Source organism: Manis pentadactyla, chromosome 16, assembly GCF_030020395.1.
Source record: "Manis pentadactyla isolate mManPen7 chromosome 16, mManPen7.hap1, whole genome shotgun sequence".
Lineage (NCBI taxonomy): Eukaryota > Metazoa > Chordata > Mammalia > Pholidota > Manidae > Manis > Manis pentadactyla.
In genome coordinates, this window is record NC_080034.1 from 36217041 (window position 1) to 36229809 (window position 12769).

A 12769-nucleotide genomic window follows, 5' to 3' on the forward strand; every position below is an offset into this window, starting at 1 on the left:
CAGACTAAATGAAGTCATATGTTAGTTAACTTGTAGATTTTGTCCAGGAGCGATGTAAATAATTTTTATCTGATGAAACAGATAACCCCAAAGATTTATGGCCTGTTGTACATTAACCAACTTTTTAAACTCTAACTCAGTAATCTACCATTTCTTTGTTAAATTACCTGGCGTTTTAAATTGCTCTTTTAACCATTCATAACATTTCTCATTCATTAATGAGTTAAGTAAAATCTTCACTACCTTAAAATGGATTCATTTTATTTTTGCCAAAGGGTCTGACTTTGCCTGTTTGGAAATCACACTTTACCAGTTTGGGTGGTTCCACGGTGATGCCCCCGTGGACTCAGCGGGCAAACCAAGCAAATGGCCTTGCTGGAGGCACGCCCCTCATGGGCTCTGTGGACCCACATTCTTTTATCCTTGGCTCACGGAAGGAATCCCAAGTGTGATAACACTTTAAGTTTGCTTGCTGACTCTGTTTCTCTACTTTTTTTCTTCTGATTTTGCATTTCTGTTTTTGGCAGCAGCAATGATGGGGAATTTGATTTGATGGACTAGCCAGTTGGTGATCTCATGGGATGCATGAAGGAGACCTAGAGTCTCTGGGTTGAGAGGCAACAGAAAGTCTGATTCGTTAATCTTTTGCTGTTGATGGTGTTTGTTTTTCTATGTTTGACATTAAATCAGTTAAGAATTGTGTACCCAGTGGGAAGTATAGCTCTTTGAGATCTGGACTGGTGAGTTTTTGTGATTCTGTGTTTACTTCTGACCTGTGGCTGGAGTTGTAGACATGAAACCAGACACTCTCCATGTCTGTGTGTCTACATGTCTGTAATTCAGGAAGAACTTTAACTCTTATTGCATAAAAGATTTTTCTATATCTGGAGGGTATTAACAACTTAAAGTACTATGTCTCTTACAGGGGTTCTGTGTTGATTGGTTTGGAAAGACAAATAAGGGTCTCCCCCAAATCAAAGAAAATAAGGAAGCTGAATTTGTAATGCTTTACTAGACTTTTTTTAAAAAATCCCTCTTACAAGGAATTCCTTGCTCAGAAAACTTTTAAGGAGTCAGATCTACATAATTAAGGTGAATCTTTGGACAAATTCGATTGGTTTAATAATTTTGGTTCACAAAACACAAATAATAGTTTTCTTTGTTTTCTCTGATTTAAATGGAGTATTAAACAATTATACATTATATTTTTTATAGGCTCTGGATTTGTTTTTTATGAAGAAACTAGTTAGTCTGAATTTCCTATACTTCTTATTTTGTCTTACTGATCAGATAAGCCAACATTATCCTTACATATGGTTTAAGATTGTAAAAATGGAAATTTGTGTTTCAAGTAGGTTGATTCATTATTTTAAGAAATTTTATTATCAACAGAACTTATATTTTGCAGTGTGTCACCTTAAACACAATTTGTAAGATCCATAGGAAACTTAAAAAATGTGAATTAATGTTAAATCAAGCTAATTAATAAATAATTTTTGGCTACCTGGATAATTTCTTCAAAAATTTTAAAATTAAAACATTGATTGCTAAGAATCTTTGGATCTTGTTAATGAGTGAATTCATTCTTGCCACTTTAAATAATTGTGCAAGGGAAAACAGAGTCTAAATTGGTATTCGTACACCATGTTCATAACAGCACTATTCACAATAGCCAAAGATGGAAACACCCCAAATGTCCATTGACAGATGAAGGAAAGGATAAAAAAAATATAGTATATACATGCAGTGAAATATTATTCAGCCTTAAAAAAGAATGAAATTCTGTTACATGCTATAACACAGATGAGCCTTGAATATATGATGCTAAGTGAAATAAGTCAGTCACAAAAAGACAAATACTGTATGATTCCTCTTATATTGAGGGACCTAGAGTAGTCAAATTCATAGAGACAGAAAGTAGAATCAGGGTTTCCAGGGGCTGGGGAGAGACGAGAATGGGAGTTAGTGTTTAATGGGTGCAGGGTTTTAGTTGGCAAAAATGAAGCAGTTCTGGAAATGGTGATGGTGGTGGTTGCCCAACAATGTGAATGTGAACAATGCCACTGAACTCTACACATAAAAACGGTTAAAATGGCAAATTTTATGTTATGTATATTTTATCACAATTTTTAAAAAGTTGTGCAAGGGATAGATGTTGACTGTAGAAAGTAGTGTTAATGGATATTTGTGAGCTTGGCTTGTCTACTAAAATGCTTGTATAAGATAGTTCTTAATGATGCATGCCCCCATTCTTTCTGTGAAATAGAAGTCAATTACTTTGGTTGAAAGTTATAATCACTACAGATGTTTGAGACTATACGAGGAACAACAGTGACAGAGAAATACAACTATGTCTGTAAGGAAAATGTGATGTTTTTATTTTCCAAGGGATAAGGGGAATGGTTTTGTCTTAAGTGTCTGATTGTTCTGGAACATGAAAAAGGATAAAAAGTCAAAACCTGAATGGATATAGAGAGTTGTAATTTGCTGAAAGGGAATTTTATTTGTCTTGATTTATAATACCTGAGTCTGAAAATAAGCTATGAAATGTGTTAACATTTTGCCAAACATGGCTCAGTTTTTATGGGTTTTAAAATAACTTAAAAAAAACTTGTGTAACTTTCACTGCCACATATTAATGCAGAAATAGAATTTGACTCCATCTTTATTAAAATGATAAATTGGTCTTAGAGCTATTAGTAAGGGTTAAGCAGAGGTTACCATTTATCTTTTGGGTAAGTTGCCAGACAACTGGTTCCACATCTTAACAGAACAGTTTTCTCTTCTTTGTTTTGGCTTTATCGAGTTCTAACTTTTTAAAAAACAGAAATCCAAGGCACCTCTCTTATGAAAGGGCTAAATATCCTTTCAATCATGGTACCTTCTATATGTGTATTCCAAAAAATTTTATCTTATTGTCACTGTGATTCAATAGGTAATCAACTACTACTTCTCAGGTTCCTATGATCCTATCTTAATCTAGTGGCCCAAATCTTCTCTGATAGCTCTTCTGATTTTTCCTTCCACAAATCAGATCCTGAATTTAGAAAAAAATTTTTTAAATGTCAGGATATCTCTCTCTGTATTTATAAAATATCTACAATGATTACAAGAGAATCATGGGCAAGAAATAACAAGTGTTGGCGAGGATGTGGAGAAAAGGTCACCCAAGTGCACTGTTGTTGGGAATGTAAACTGGTGTGGCCACTAGGGAACAGAGTATTGAGTTTCCTCAAAAAATTTAAAAAAACAGAAATACCATATGATCCAGAAATTCCACTTCTGGGTGTCTAACCAAAGAAAGTGAGACTGCTCATTCAGAAAGATATATGCATCCCCATGTTCATTGCAGCATAATTTACAATAACTAAGGCATGGAAATAACCTAAATGTCCACTGATGGATGAATGGATAAAGAAAATACGGCATATTGGAACATTATTCATCCATAGAGAAGAATGAAGTCTTGCCATTTATGACAACATGGAAGGACCTTGAGGGCATTATGCTAAGTGAAATAAGTCAGACAGAAAAAGATAAATATCATATGATCTCACTTACAAGTAGAATCTAAAACAAACAAAAACCTGAGCTCATGGATACAGAGAATAGATTGGTGGTTGCATGGAAAGCAGGTTGGGGGAGGGCAAAAGGGTAAAGGGAGTTAAACAAGGCACAAACTTCCAGTTATAAAATAAATAAGTCCTGGGGATGTAATGTACAGCATGGTGACTACAGCTAATAGTATAGCTATAATATATAAAAATATAATTAATAATACATATTTGAAAATAGCTAGGAAAGTGGATCTTGAAAGTCCTCTACAAGAAAAAAAAGTTTTTGTAACTATGTATGGTGACAGGTGTTAACTGGACTTATTGTGGTGATCATTTGCAACATATATACAATATCAAATCATTACATTGTACGCCTGTAACTAATTTTAATTTTATAGCAATTATACCTCAAGAAAGTAGGAAAAATTCATTTTCAAACGTTATAAAATTCTGACTTCAGACCTTGATGCTGAAATGTTTCTAATGTTCTTTTGGACAATGTAGATGACATATAAAGTACTTAAAAGTTCATTAAGATTGATTAATATAGTTGTATTTAACACCTGTTCCTAAAAGATAATGAGCTGATATTATCAATAAGAAAAATCTTGTAATATTTGATGCATTTAGAAGAAAATAAAAACCAAGGCTTTTAACCTGCAACAAAATCTGGTAGTAAATGTGGCTTGGATTCAAAAAGATGAAAAAGAGTATCCTGAGAAGAACTGTCAAATCAGAAGAAATGTTCAGCATTTCCTAGGCTAAGTTTACTTAGATAAAATGCTATTAATATACATCTTTCAGGAATTGTGTGCTTCTTGGGAAGGCCCTGGAGATTTCTCAATGCTTTTGCTATCTATAATGTATCCTTATCTTCAGGAGAATTACTGATCGAACCCTTGTGAAATAGTTGTGTACTGTATCCAAAGAAAGAATTTCCTCTCCTCCACTCTGATATAATTAGTTACTGTAATAACTAACCATGGCCTTTCAGTCTCATTACTAGATAAGTTTCTGTTTTCCTACCCTTGCCTGAAATCTGTGTTAAAAGCTGCAAGTCACAGTTTGTGTCTTCCACAAAGAACACACTCAAAGCCTTGTGGAAAAGGACTGCACCAGGTTCTACGAAGTCCTGGTGCCTCACTTGGATACAGGATTCTGAGCTGACATTAGCTGACCTTCACACTGAGCTAGTGAACTGACAACTTCTCGGACTCTTTCGAATCCAGAGGCAGCCACCTCACTCAAGATCCGGCAGAACAAGAATTAATTACATGAAGGGTTCAAGGAAACCCAGTTGTGGTTATTTGTAGGGCATATAGATGGTATTATTTTTTATTGCTCTATTTTTATGGATCAATGAGGAAGTTCTTTCTCTGTCTTCTGGAGCTATCTCTAATCTTCAGTTTAGTAGATCATTGCTTTTGTGAACTGAAATTAAACTGAATTTTAAGTGGTGGCTGTATCTCACTGACCCCTCCTGATTCAGGAATCAGTACATTTACTGGATGTCCTTTCTTTCCATGGCAATATAGTTATTTACACAGGTTCAATAAGAATCAATCCTCCTTTCAGCTGGGATATAGTTGGATAAATCAATTGTGTAACTGGTGTGTCATATTGGAGAATGATTCTCTTTAATCAGGTGTGACAAGTCCACTATAAGGAACACTGATGGAGCCAATGCCTGCAAAGCCCTCTCAAGGAAGCTGGCCTGGAACCAGGTGGTAAGGAAGGCCACTTTTGCACAGGAGGGGGACCTTAGGAAACCTGGGAACCTCAAGAAGAAAGGAAGTCCCCACATTTATTGGGGCTGCAGATAGAGAGAAAGTCTTGGGCTTAGTTTCTTAGCCTTAGGATAGAAATAGGGTGGCCAGCTTGACCCAGTTTGCCTAAGACTTCCCCAGTTTTAACACTGCAAGTCCTATATCCCAGATTCCCCTCCAGTCCCAGACACCTGGGACAGATGGTCACTCTAGATATAGGAGCAAATAATAGAGGTTTTAAAAGTCCAACCTAAGGCTCCATATGAAAGCTTCTGGACAGAAGCTAATAGCTTAATAATTCCCCAAGCCCAGATTTGCAAACTCAAGCAGACCCACACATTTTGTTTACACCCTTGCTGCATGTATGGAAATAATCAAGTCAAACTTATGAGACCTGCCTTTTTTTGTTGTTATTGTTATCATAAATCTACAATTACATGAAGAACATTATGTTTACTAGGGTCTCCCCTTCACCAAGTCCTCTCCACAAACCCCATTACAGTCACTGTCCATCAGCATAGTAAGATTTGTAGAATCACTACTTGTCTTCTCTGTGTTGCACAGCCCTCCCCGTGCCTCCCACACACATTATACATGCTAATCATAATAGCCCCTTTCTTCTTCCCTGCTCTTATCCCTCCCTTCCCACACATCCTCCCCAGTCCCTTTCCCTTTGGTAACTGTTAGTCCATTCTTGGGTTCTGTGATTCTGCTGCTGTTTTGTTCCTTCAGTTTTTCTTTGTTTTTATATTCCACATATGAGTGAAATCATTTGGTATTTGTCTTTCTCCACTTGGCTTATTTCACTAAGCATAATACCCTCTAGTTCCATCCATGTTGTTGTAAATTGTAGGATTTGTTTTCTTCTTATGGCTGAGTAGTATTCCATTGTGTATATGTACCACATCTTCTTTATCCATTCATCTACTGATGGACACTCAGGTTGCTTCCATTTCTTGGCTATTGTAAATAGTGCTGCGATAAACATAGGGGTGCATCTGTCTTTTTCAAACTGGGCTGCTGCATTCTTAGGGTAAATTCCTGGAAGTGGAATTCCTGGGTCAAATGGTAAGTCTATTTTGAGCATTTTGAAGCACCTCCATACTGCTTTTCACAGTGGTTGAACTAATTTACATTCCCACCAGCAGTGTAGGAGGGTTCCCCATTGTATGTCCATGGCTCCTTTATCATATATTAATTGACCATATATGTTTGGGTTAATGTCTGGAGTCTCTATTCTGTTCCACTGGTCTGTGGCTCTGTTCTTGTGCCAGTACCAAATTGTCTTGATTGCTATGGCTTTGTAGTAGAGCTTGAAGTTGGGGAGTAAGATCCCCCCCCACTTTATTCTTCCTTCTCAGGATTGCTTTGGCTATTCAGGGTCTTTGGTGTTTCCATATGAATTTTTGAACTATTTGTTCCAGTTCATTGAAGAATGTTGTTGGTAATTTGATAGGGATTGCATCAAATCTGTATATTGCTTTGGGCAGGATGGCCATTTTGAGGATATTAATTCTTCCTGGCCTGGAGCATGGGATGAGTTTCCATTTGTTAGTGTCCTCTTTAATTTCTCTTAAGAGAGACCAGCCTTTTTATATCAAGGATAAACTTTGGAGATTATCTATGATCACAGCAAAAGTATCTGAAACTTGGAAATAAGGCAAAAAGGTAGACAGCATGTCCTTTCAAGCATTGTCTAGACTAAAGGAATGCACTTAGTTCATCTCATTGTTTACCTTTAATTAAAAGCCCCAGACTTAACTGAAGTTCCTTGTTAATGTGTAGGTTTTTGTGCAAGAGAAATGAAAATAATTTTTGTCCAGTAGCACAGATAATTCCAAAGATTGATGGCCTGCTGGATATTAGCCATTTTCAAAATTGAACTTAGCTCTCTTATCCTAACACTCTTCTGTCAGATTGCCTATAAATATCCTGGCTTCTCAAATGCTCTTTGAGCTCATCTTACTGGTTCCTTCATTAATTAATAATAATAATTAATTAGATAAGACCTTTGATCATTGTTACTTTTATATTTACTTGAAAGTCTTTTTTTTTTTTACCCTCTTGAGAATTATGCTTTAACATCAGCCATTCATACCTTGTGGCCCTGAGGGTAGAGTATAGGAAAGGTCAGTTCTGATGGGGGAAGGACAAAATCTGGAGCATGGAGTAGTATCTGGAGAAGACAGCAGGCTCAGTGAAACACCAGCAACCCACACAGGTCCCTTTGCCAGAAATGAGGAACAGTCAAAGAAAAAGCAATCAATCAATCTTGGTCTAGGTCAAAGCCTACGACTCCTTATCAGGACACACAACTGGCCAGATCTTATGTTTCACTGGAGTTTATAGTCATTGACATGGTTTTATTTCTAGGACTCTGACTGCTCCCTAAAATAAACTTCCCTGCTCAATGGGCCTAAAAGTTATACCACTTGCAAGCCACTTCTTTGGCTTGAAGTCCTTTCTTTTGTTAAAATGCAAATATATCTCTAAAAGGGTAACACATAAAGCCTTACCAGTCATTTACATGTTAGTATAAACAAATTCCTAGCCAGCCTTTTCTGAGAGCAAGTTCTAGGTGAGAGAAAGAAGAAAGAGCAGGCAAGCCCTGCCTTCCTAGGGTGAAAAGTCTCAGGAGGCTGCAGAAAAGGCATTTGGGAATGGACAGGGTCTTGGACTCACCGCCAGGTCCTCTCGGGTGACAACGCCCCTCTCCTTGGCGCCACAGTCCTGGAAGAAGGCCTGCAGTTCTGCAGCTGCCTGGGAGGACCAGGACTCTGACTCTGGGACCATGAGGGCATCCTGGTCATCAGCCGGTTCTCGTGTCTGCCGCCGCCGGCTGGAGCCCAGCTTCCGGCCTTTTTGGGACACTCTCTGTCCACTCTCCATGCTGCTTTTGCCTAGGGACAGAGGAATGGTGAAGGGGCACTGGGCTACTGAACAGCCACTTCCTGCTAAAAACCCTCCCATGGCTCCCCATTATCCCTGTAAACAATCTACCATGGCTGATGACGGCCTGCCTAACTGGACCCCTTCTGGCCTCCCTGCCCTCCTCACGGTCCCCACCATGGCCTCCAGCCATCCAACTCATGGCCTTGGCCCTTTCTGTTCCCTCTACCGAGAATGCTCTTCCCCAAGCTATCTCAGATCGCTGCTCAAAAGTCTTCTCTGGCCACTATATAGAAGAGCCCCAGTGCAGTATACACTCTATTTTTTGACTAGGGGTGATGACACAGAGCCGTCCAGGATCTCACTGTTGGAAGGACCAGAAACGGCTTGCTGAGCCGTCCCTCCTGCTCCTCTGGCTCATCTCCTCACATCTCACTTTCTGGGAGGGGAGCTTTCCGCCAGTGCCTTCTCCCTCTGTCTTGCCTCACCACCAACCTTTTTTGCCCCCTTCAACACCATTTCTCTACTCCTTCAACACACGCACCAGGGAATCAGTAGCTCTTGCGGCCTTGCACACTGTGGCCCCTGCTTCACCCTCTGCCACACAGCCTTGCTGTCCACATCGACCTTTCTGAACCGCTCTCCCTTCCAGGAAGGCCACATTCTCTCCTACCTTGCTCTTTTTGCCCCGACTTCCCTGATTATCTTACCTCACTGCCTACCTGATATCTCTTCTTCTCTCACCTTAGAGATCACTTCTTCTAAGACTTCCCTGCAGCCACCCCCACACTTCAAGCAGAGTTCAGTGTCCTCTTGTCTGTGGCCCCATGATGCCCTATGGATGTCACTGTGGGCCTTGGTCTGTACTGTTTCCAGCTCCTTAGCATATAGTAGGTGCTCAAGTAAGGGTTGTTCAATTTACTAATTGGGGTCTTTTTATCTGTCAGGGAAGGCCTTAGTTAATTGATAAGGATTTTGATGGCTAAGTATTTGTGTAGGTGAGGCCCCAGGGCAGGAGAGAGGGAGGCTGGAGTCTAGAAGTGGTACAGTCTAGCCCTGCCCTGTGGGAGAATAAGTCTGGGGCACCAAACTGTATGGGGTGAGAGAAGCTTGATGTGCACATAGTCAGGCAGCTTCCTGTGGGCAGTGGGACCTAAGCTTAGCACTAAAGGGAGCAGGTAGGATTTAGAAGCAGTGAACATCACATGCAAAGGAACTGAAGGAGTAGGAACAAGAAGCTCCCAAGGGCTTTTTTGGTTGGGGTCAAAGATCACAGCCAGGCTGAGTGGGGGGGTCAGGGATGATGGGCTTATCCCAGGGATCTGGAGCCCCCGGTCCAGCGTCCTCTTGGGCAAGTTCCTTCACACGGCTTGCACAGGACTTGGATCCCATACACTGGGAGGCTTCCATTCTTAAAAGTGAGGTCGACCCTCTCTCTCTCCACCACTCTTTCTTCCTGCCTGTTTTTGTCTCTCTGTTTCTCTCCATCCATCTCTCTGGGGCCTTCAAAGTCTGTTTCAGATGCAGTTTTAAGATGGTAAATGTAAAGCTGCAGCAGTGTGCTGCAGCCAGATCTTAGGAGCTTGCAAGAGCTAATTGTGAACATTGCTTCCTAACTCAGTGGCTTGGAATCAGCCACTGTGGGACTGTTTATATTATGTGGATTGGCAAATGCACCAAGTCAGGACATTTTCCCCCGCTAAAGAACAGTTACCAGTACACCTCTTCTGGGAAGACTTCCTTACCAGGATCTAGCCCAAACCCTTCCCAAGATCTAGCATGCAGCTAAGTGACAAGCATTTACAGAGCACCAAACGAATGTGGCACAGAGGTTAGCAGACCTGCTATAATGCACGTGGTTCCATTAGCAAATTAGGAAAAGGCGTCCCTTCCTCCTGGCAATCTGTCCCACCTTCTTGATCCACAGCTATGGAAAAGGAAGCCCAAGAGAGAAAGTGACTTCCGGCCACAGTAGTCTGGAGTCAGATGAACTTCTGCCTCTCCCAGCCCTGCCACTTTCTGTGTGACCTTGAGCAAGTCACTTAACATACCTGTGCCTCAGTTTCCTCACTAGAACATGCAACTAATGTCTATCACACAGCTCCATTGGACATCTGTAGTCCACAGATTAGATGAGGTAATTAACATTGAAACACCATTCTCCAGCACAGGCCGCCCCCCTTTCTGGCTTCCTTTTATGATATGTCACCTTCCAAGAATAAAGTATTTTAATCATTTATTTAGTAAATTTCCATCTCCTCTTGTTGAAATATAAGCCTCACATGGTCAAAGGTTTACTCTTATTTACTGCGCTATCCCAAATGCCTGAACAGTGCCTGCGTACAGTCAGCACTCAGAAAATATTTGTTGGATGTACAATCCACATAAACCTCTCACAGCTATGCCCAGCATGTAATAACTTTTGGGTAAAGGGAGGCAATTACAATGGTGATGACAACATAAATGAGGGTGAAATTCCACTTGAGCCTCATAAAAGCCGGGCACTATACAGATTAGATTTTTTTCCCGTTTGACAGATGAGAAAATTTAGCACAGCAACCTGCCCAAGCCATAACGCCAGTTGCAAAACTGGCACCAGATCTGCTGTCCTGGTTGGTCTTGGGATTGACTTCCCCAAGACCACTTCCTGGAGAGGCACCCCCTTCAGTGGGCACATGGCCCCTCTGTGGACCACAGATGTCCAATGGAGCAGCTGTGGGTGGGACAAGGGTTTCAGAGCAGGGCAGACAGGCAGGCTTTGCTGGGGGTTGCAAACTCAGAAACTCAAGTTTCACATATACTTCTGCTGATGGAGATAACACACACGAGGCAGCAAGATAAGCTTTCCAGTGCAGAAGCTTCTAGAACCAAAGCACTGGGGGAAGAGTCTGCTGCGATGTGGGTGCCACATCACTGAGTAAAGGAAATTAGAATCCTGAAATAAATTCCCTGGGGCCGTATGTCAGGACATGGGATGCTGTTGGCATCCCTTTCAGGGAGATCCCAGTCCAGCTGCCCCTCTACAGCCCATTGTCCCCTGGCATTTTATAAGAAAGGGGCTCCTTCCGGACACCTTGGCCAGTCCCTGCCCTGCCACAGGCCTCAGCATCAGTGCTCCGAGCCAGTCAGTCCTCCTTTCCCCGGGGGCCACTCAGTGGCCTGGCAGAAAGGCAGCAGGTGCCCTACCAAAACACTGCCCCAGAGTACTGGCAGTCTACTCCCCACTCACGGCCTTACAGCATAGCCTAAATCTCCACTCAGAGACAGTGGGGACACCCTCCAGCCGATCCTCACACACGTCTATGCATGCACACACTCCCCTCAGCCAGCTCCCACTCAGTCAGCCGTCACCCACCACTCCTTATGGTCAGCTCTCTCCCAGTTGGACATGACACCGCCCATGGCCAATGGCATGTCTGAAGGAAGGTCCCTGTCCGCTCAGAGTCACTCAGAATAACACCTCTCAAAGTCTACCATCAGCACCCTCTTTTCTGCCACATTCCCCTTACTGGACCATCCCTCCCTCACATCCTTAACAGTCAGGGCCCCCTCGTGACCAGGACCACATACGCACACCCTTCCCACACTGCTCCCTCACATATTCCTTCAAGAAATCATACACAACCAACTTGAGAGCAAGGGAATTCTCCTCCCAGGTATCTACGGAATCAGCTCCCCACTATGGGATTTGGTTAGGGGAACAGGCACCACAGGCCTTGGGTCAGGAAGCAGAGTGGATAAGGAGGGGACTGAAGGAGAATTACAATATAACACCTGCAGGTACCTTGGGGCTTTGCTCAGTTCCGTCATCCTCTCACCACAGGGACAAGCAACTGGCTCTGCTTTTTACCCACTTCCTTCAGGGACTACAAATAATAGCAATAATCACAGAACCCAAATTGTCCAAGCTGGTGCATCTGGGAGACCACCTGGTGCCTTGTTCTCATCTCCTTACCCTCACTAACTTGATAGAGAAGCCAAGGCTCTGAGAAGTCAGATGACTTGCCCAAGGTCACACAGCCATTTAAGGGTAGGAAATCAGTTCCGGTCTCCAGGCCCAGTGCTCTCCATTAGACTGTGCACAGACTCCAAATTCCCAAGAGCAGAGGAGCTAGGTGGGGACCGCCACTCCCTCCCACCTCTCACCCCTCCAAAGAAAAGCATTGTAATTCTGGGCAGCTCCCACCTCTCAAAGGCTCCCCGTCATGCACGCAGCCCCGTGCCTCCTGGACCTGGTGATGAGGCAGCTGCTGCCCCGAGGAGCCCTGGAGCTCTGTAACTGTTAACAGCCTTGTCTCTTGCCTAATCACTCTTTCCGTTCCCCAGCTAGCAGATCTCCTGTGTTCATCTATGGGACTTCCTGTAGACGTGAGTCTGGGCTATCCTTTCACAATCTCCCCTAGTACTCCTGGGGCCCCCTGCCCTAGAATCCTGGAACTGGAGAATGCTGGAGTTAAGAGAGAGGCCCTTCTAAACAGAGGTTCTGAAGATGGACTGTTCAGGGTCACCCAGCCTTCAATGGCAAAGCCAGAACTTGCTCCTGAGTCTTGTTGCCAG

At 42.3% G+C, this 12769-nt stretch overlaps 1 protein-coding gene across 1 annotated transcript in view; it reads right to left on the reverse strand.

The window, feature by feature from the left end:
- RAB44 (RAB44, member RAS oncogene family) overlaps positions 1 to 8989 on the reverse strand; it is a 29029-nt gene extending 20040 nt beyond the window's left edge. Inside the window, exon 1 of the mRNA XM_036916174.2 lies at positions 8006 to 8989. Within this exon, the coding sequence (XP_036772069.2) occupies positions 8006 to 8293 (288 nt within the window). The 5' untranslated portion in view covers positions 8294 to 8989. The remainder of the gene's footprint in view (positions 1 to 8005) is intronic.
- Between the last annotated feature and the right edge of the window lie 3780 nt (positions 8990 to 12769).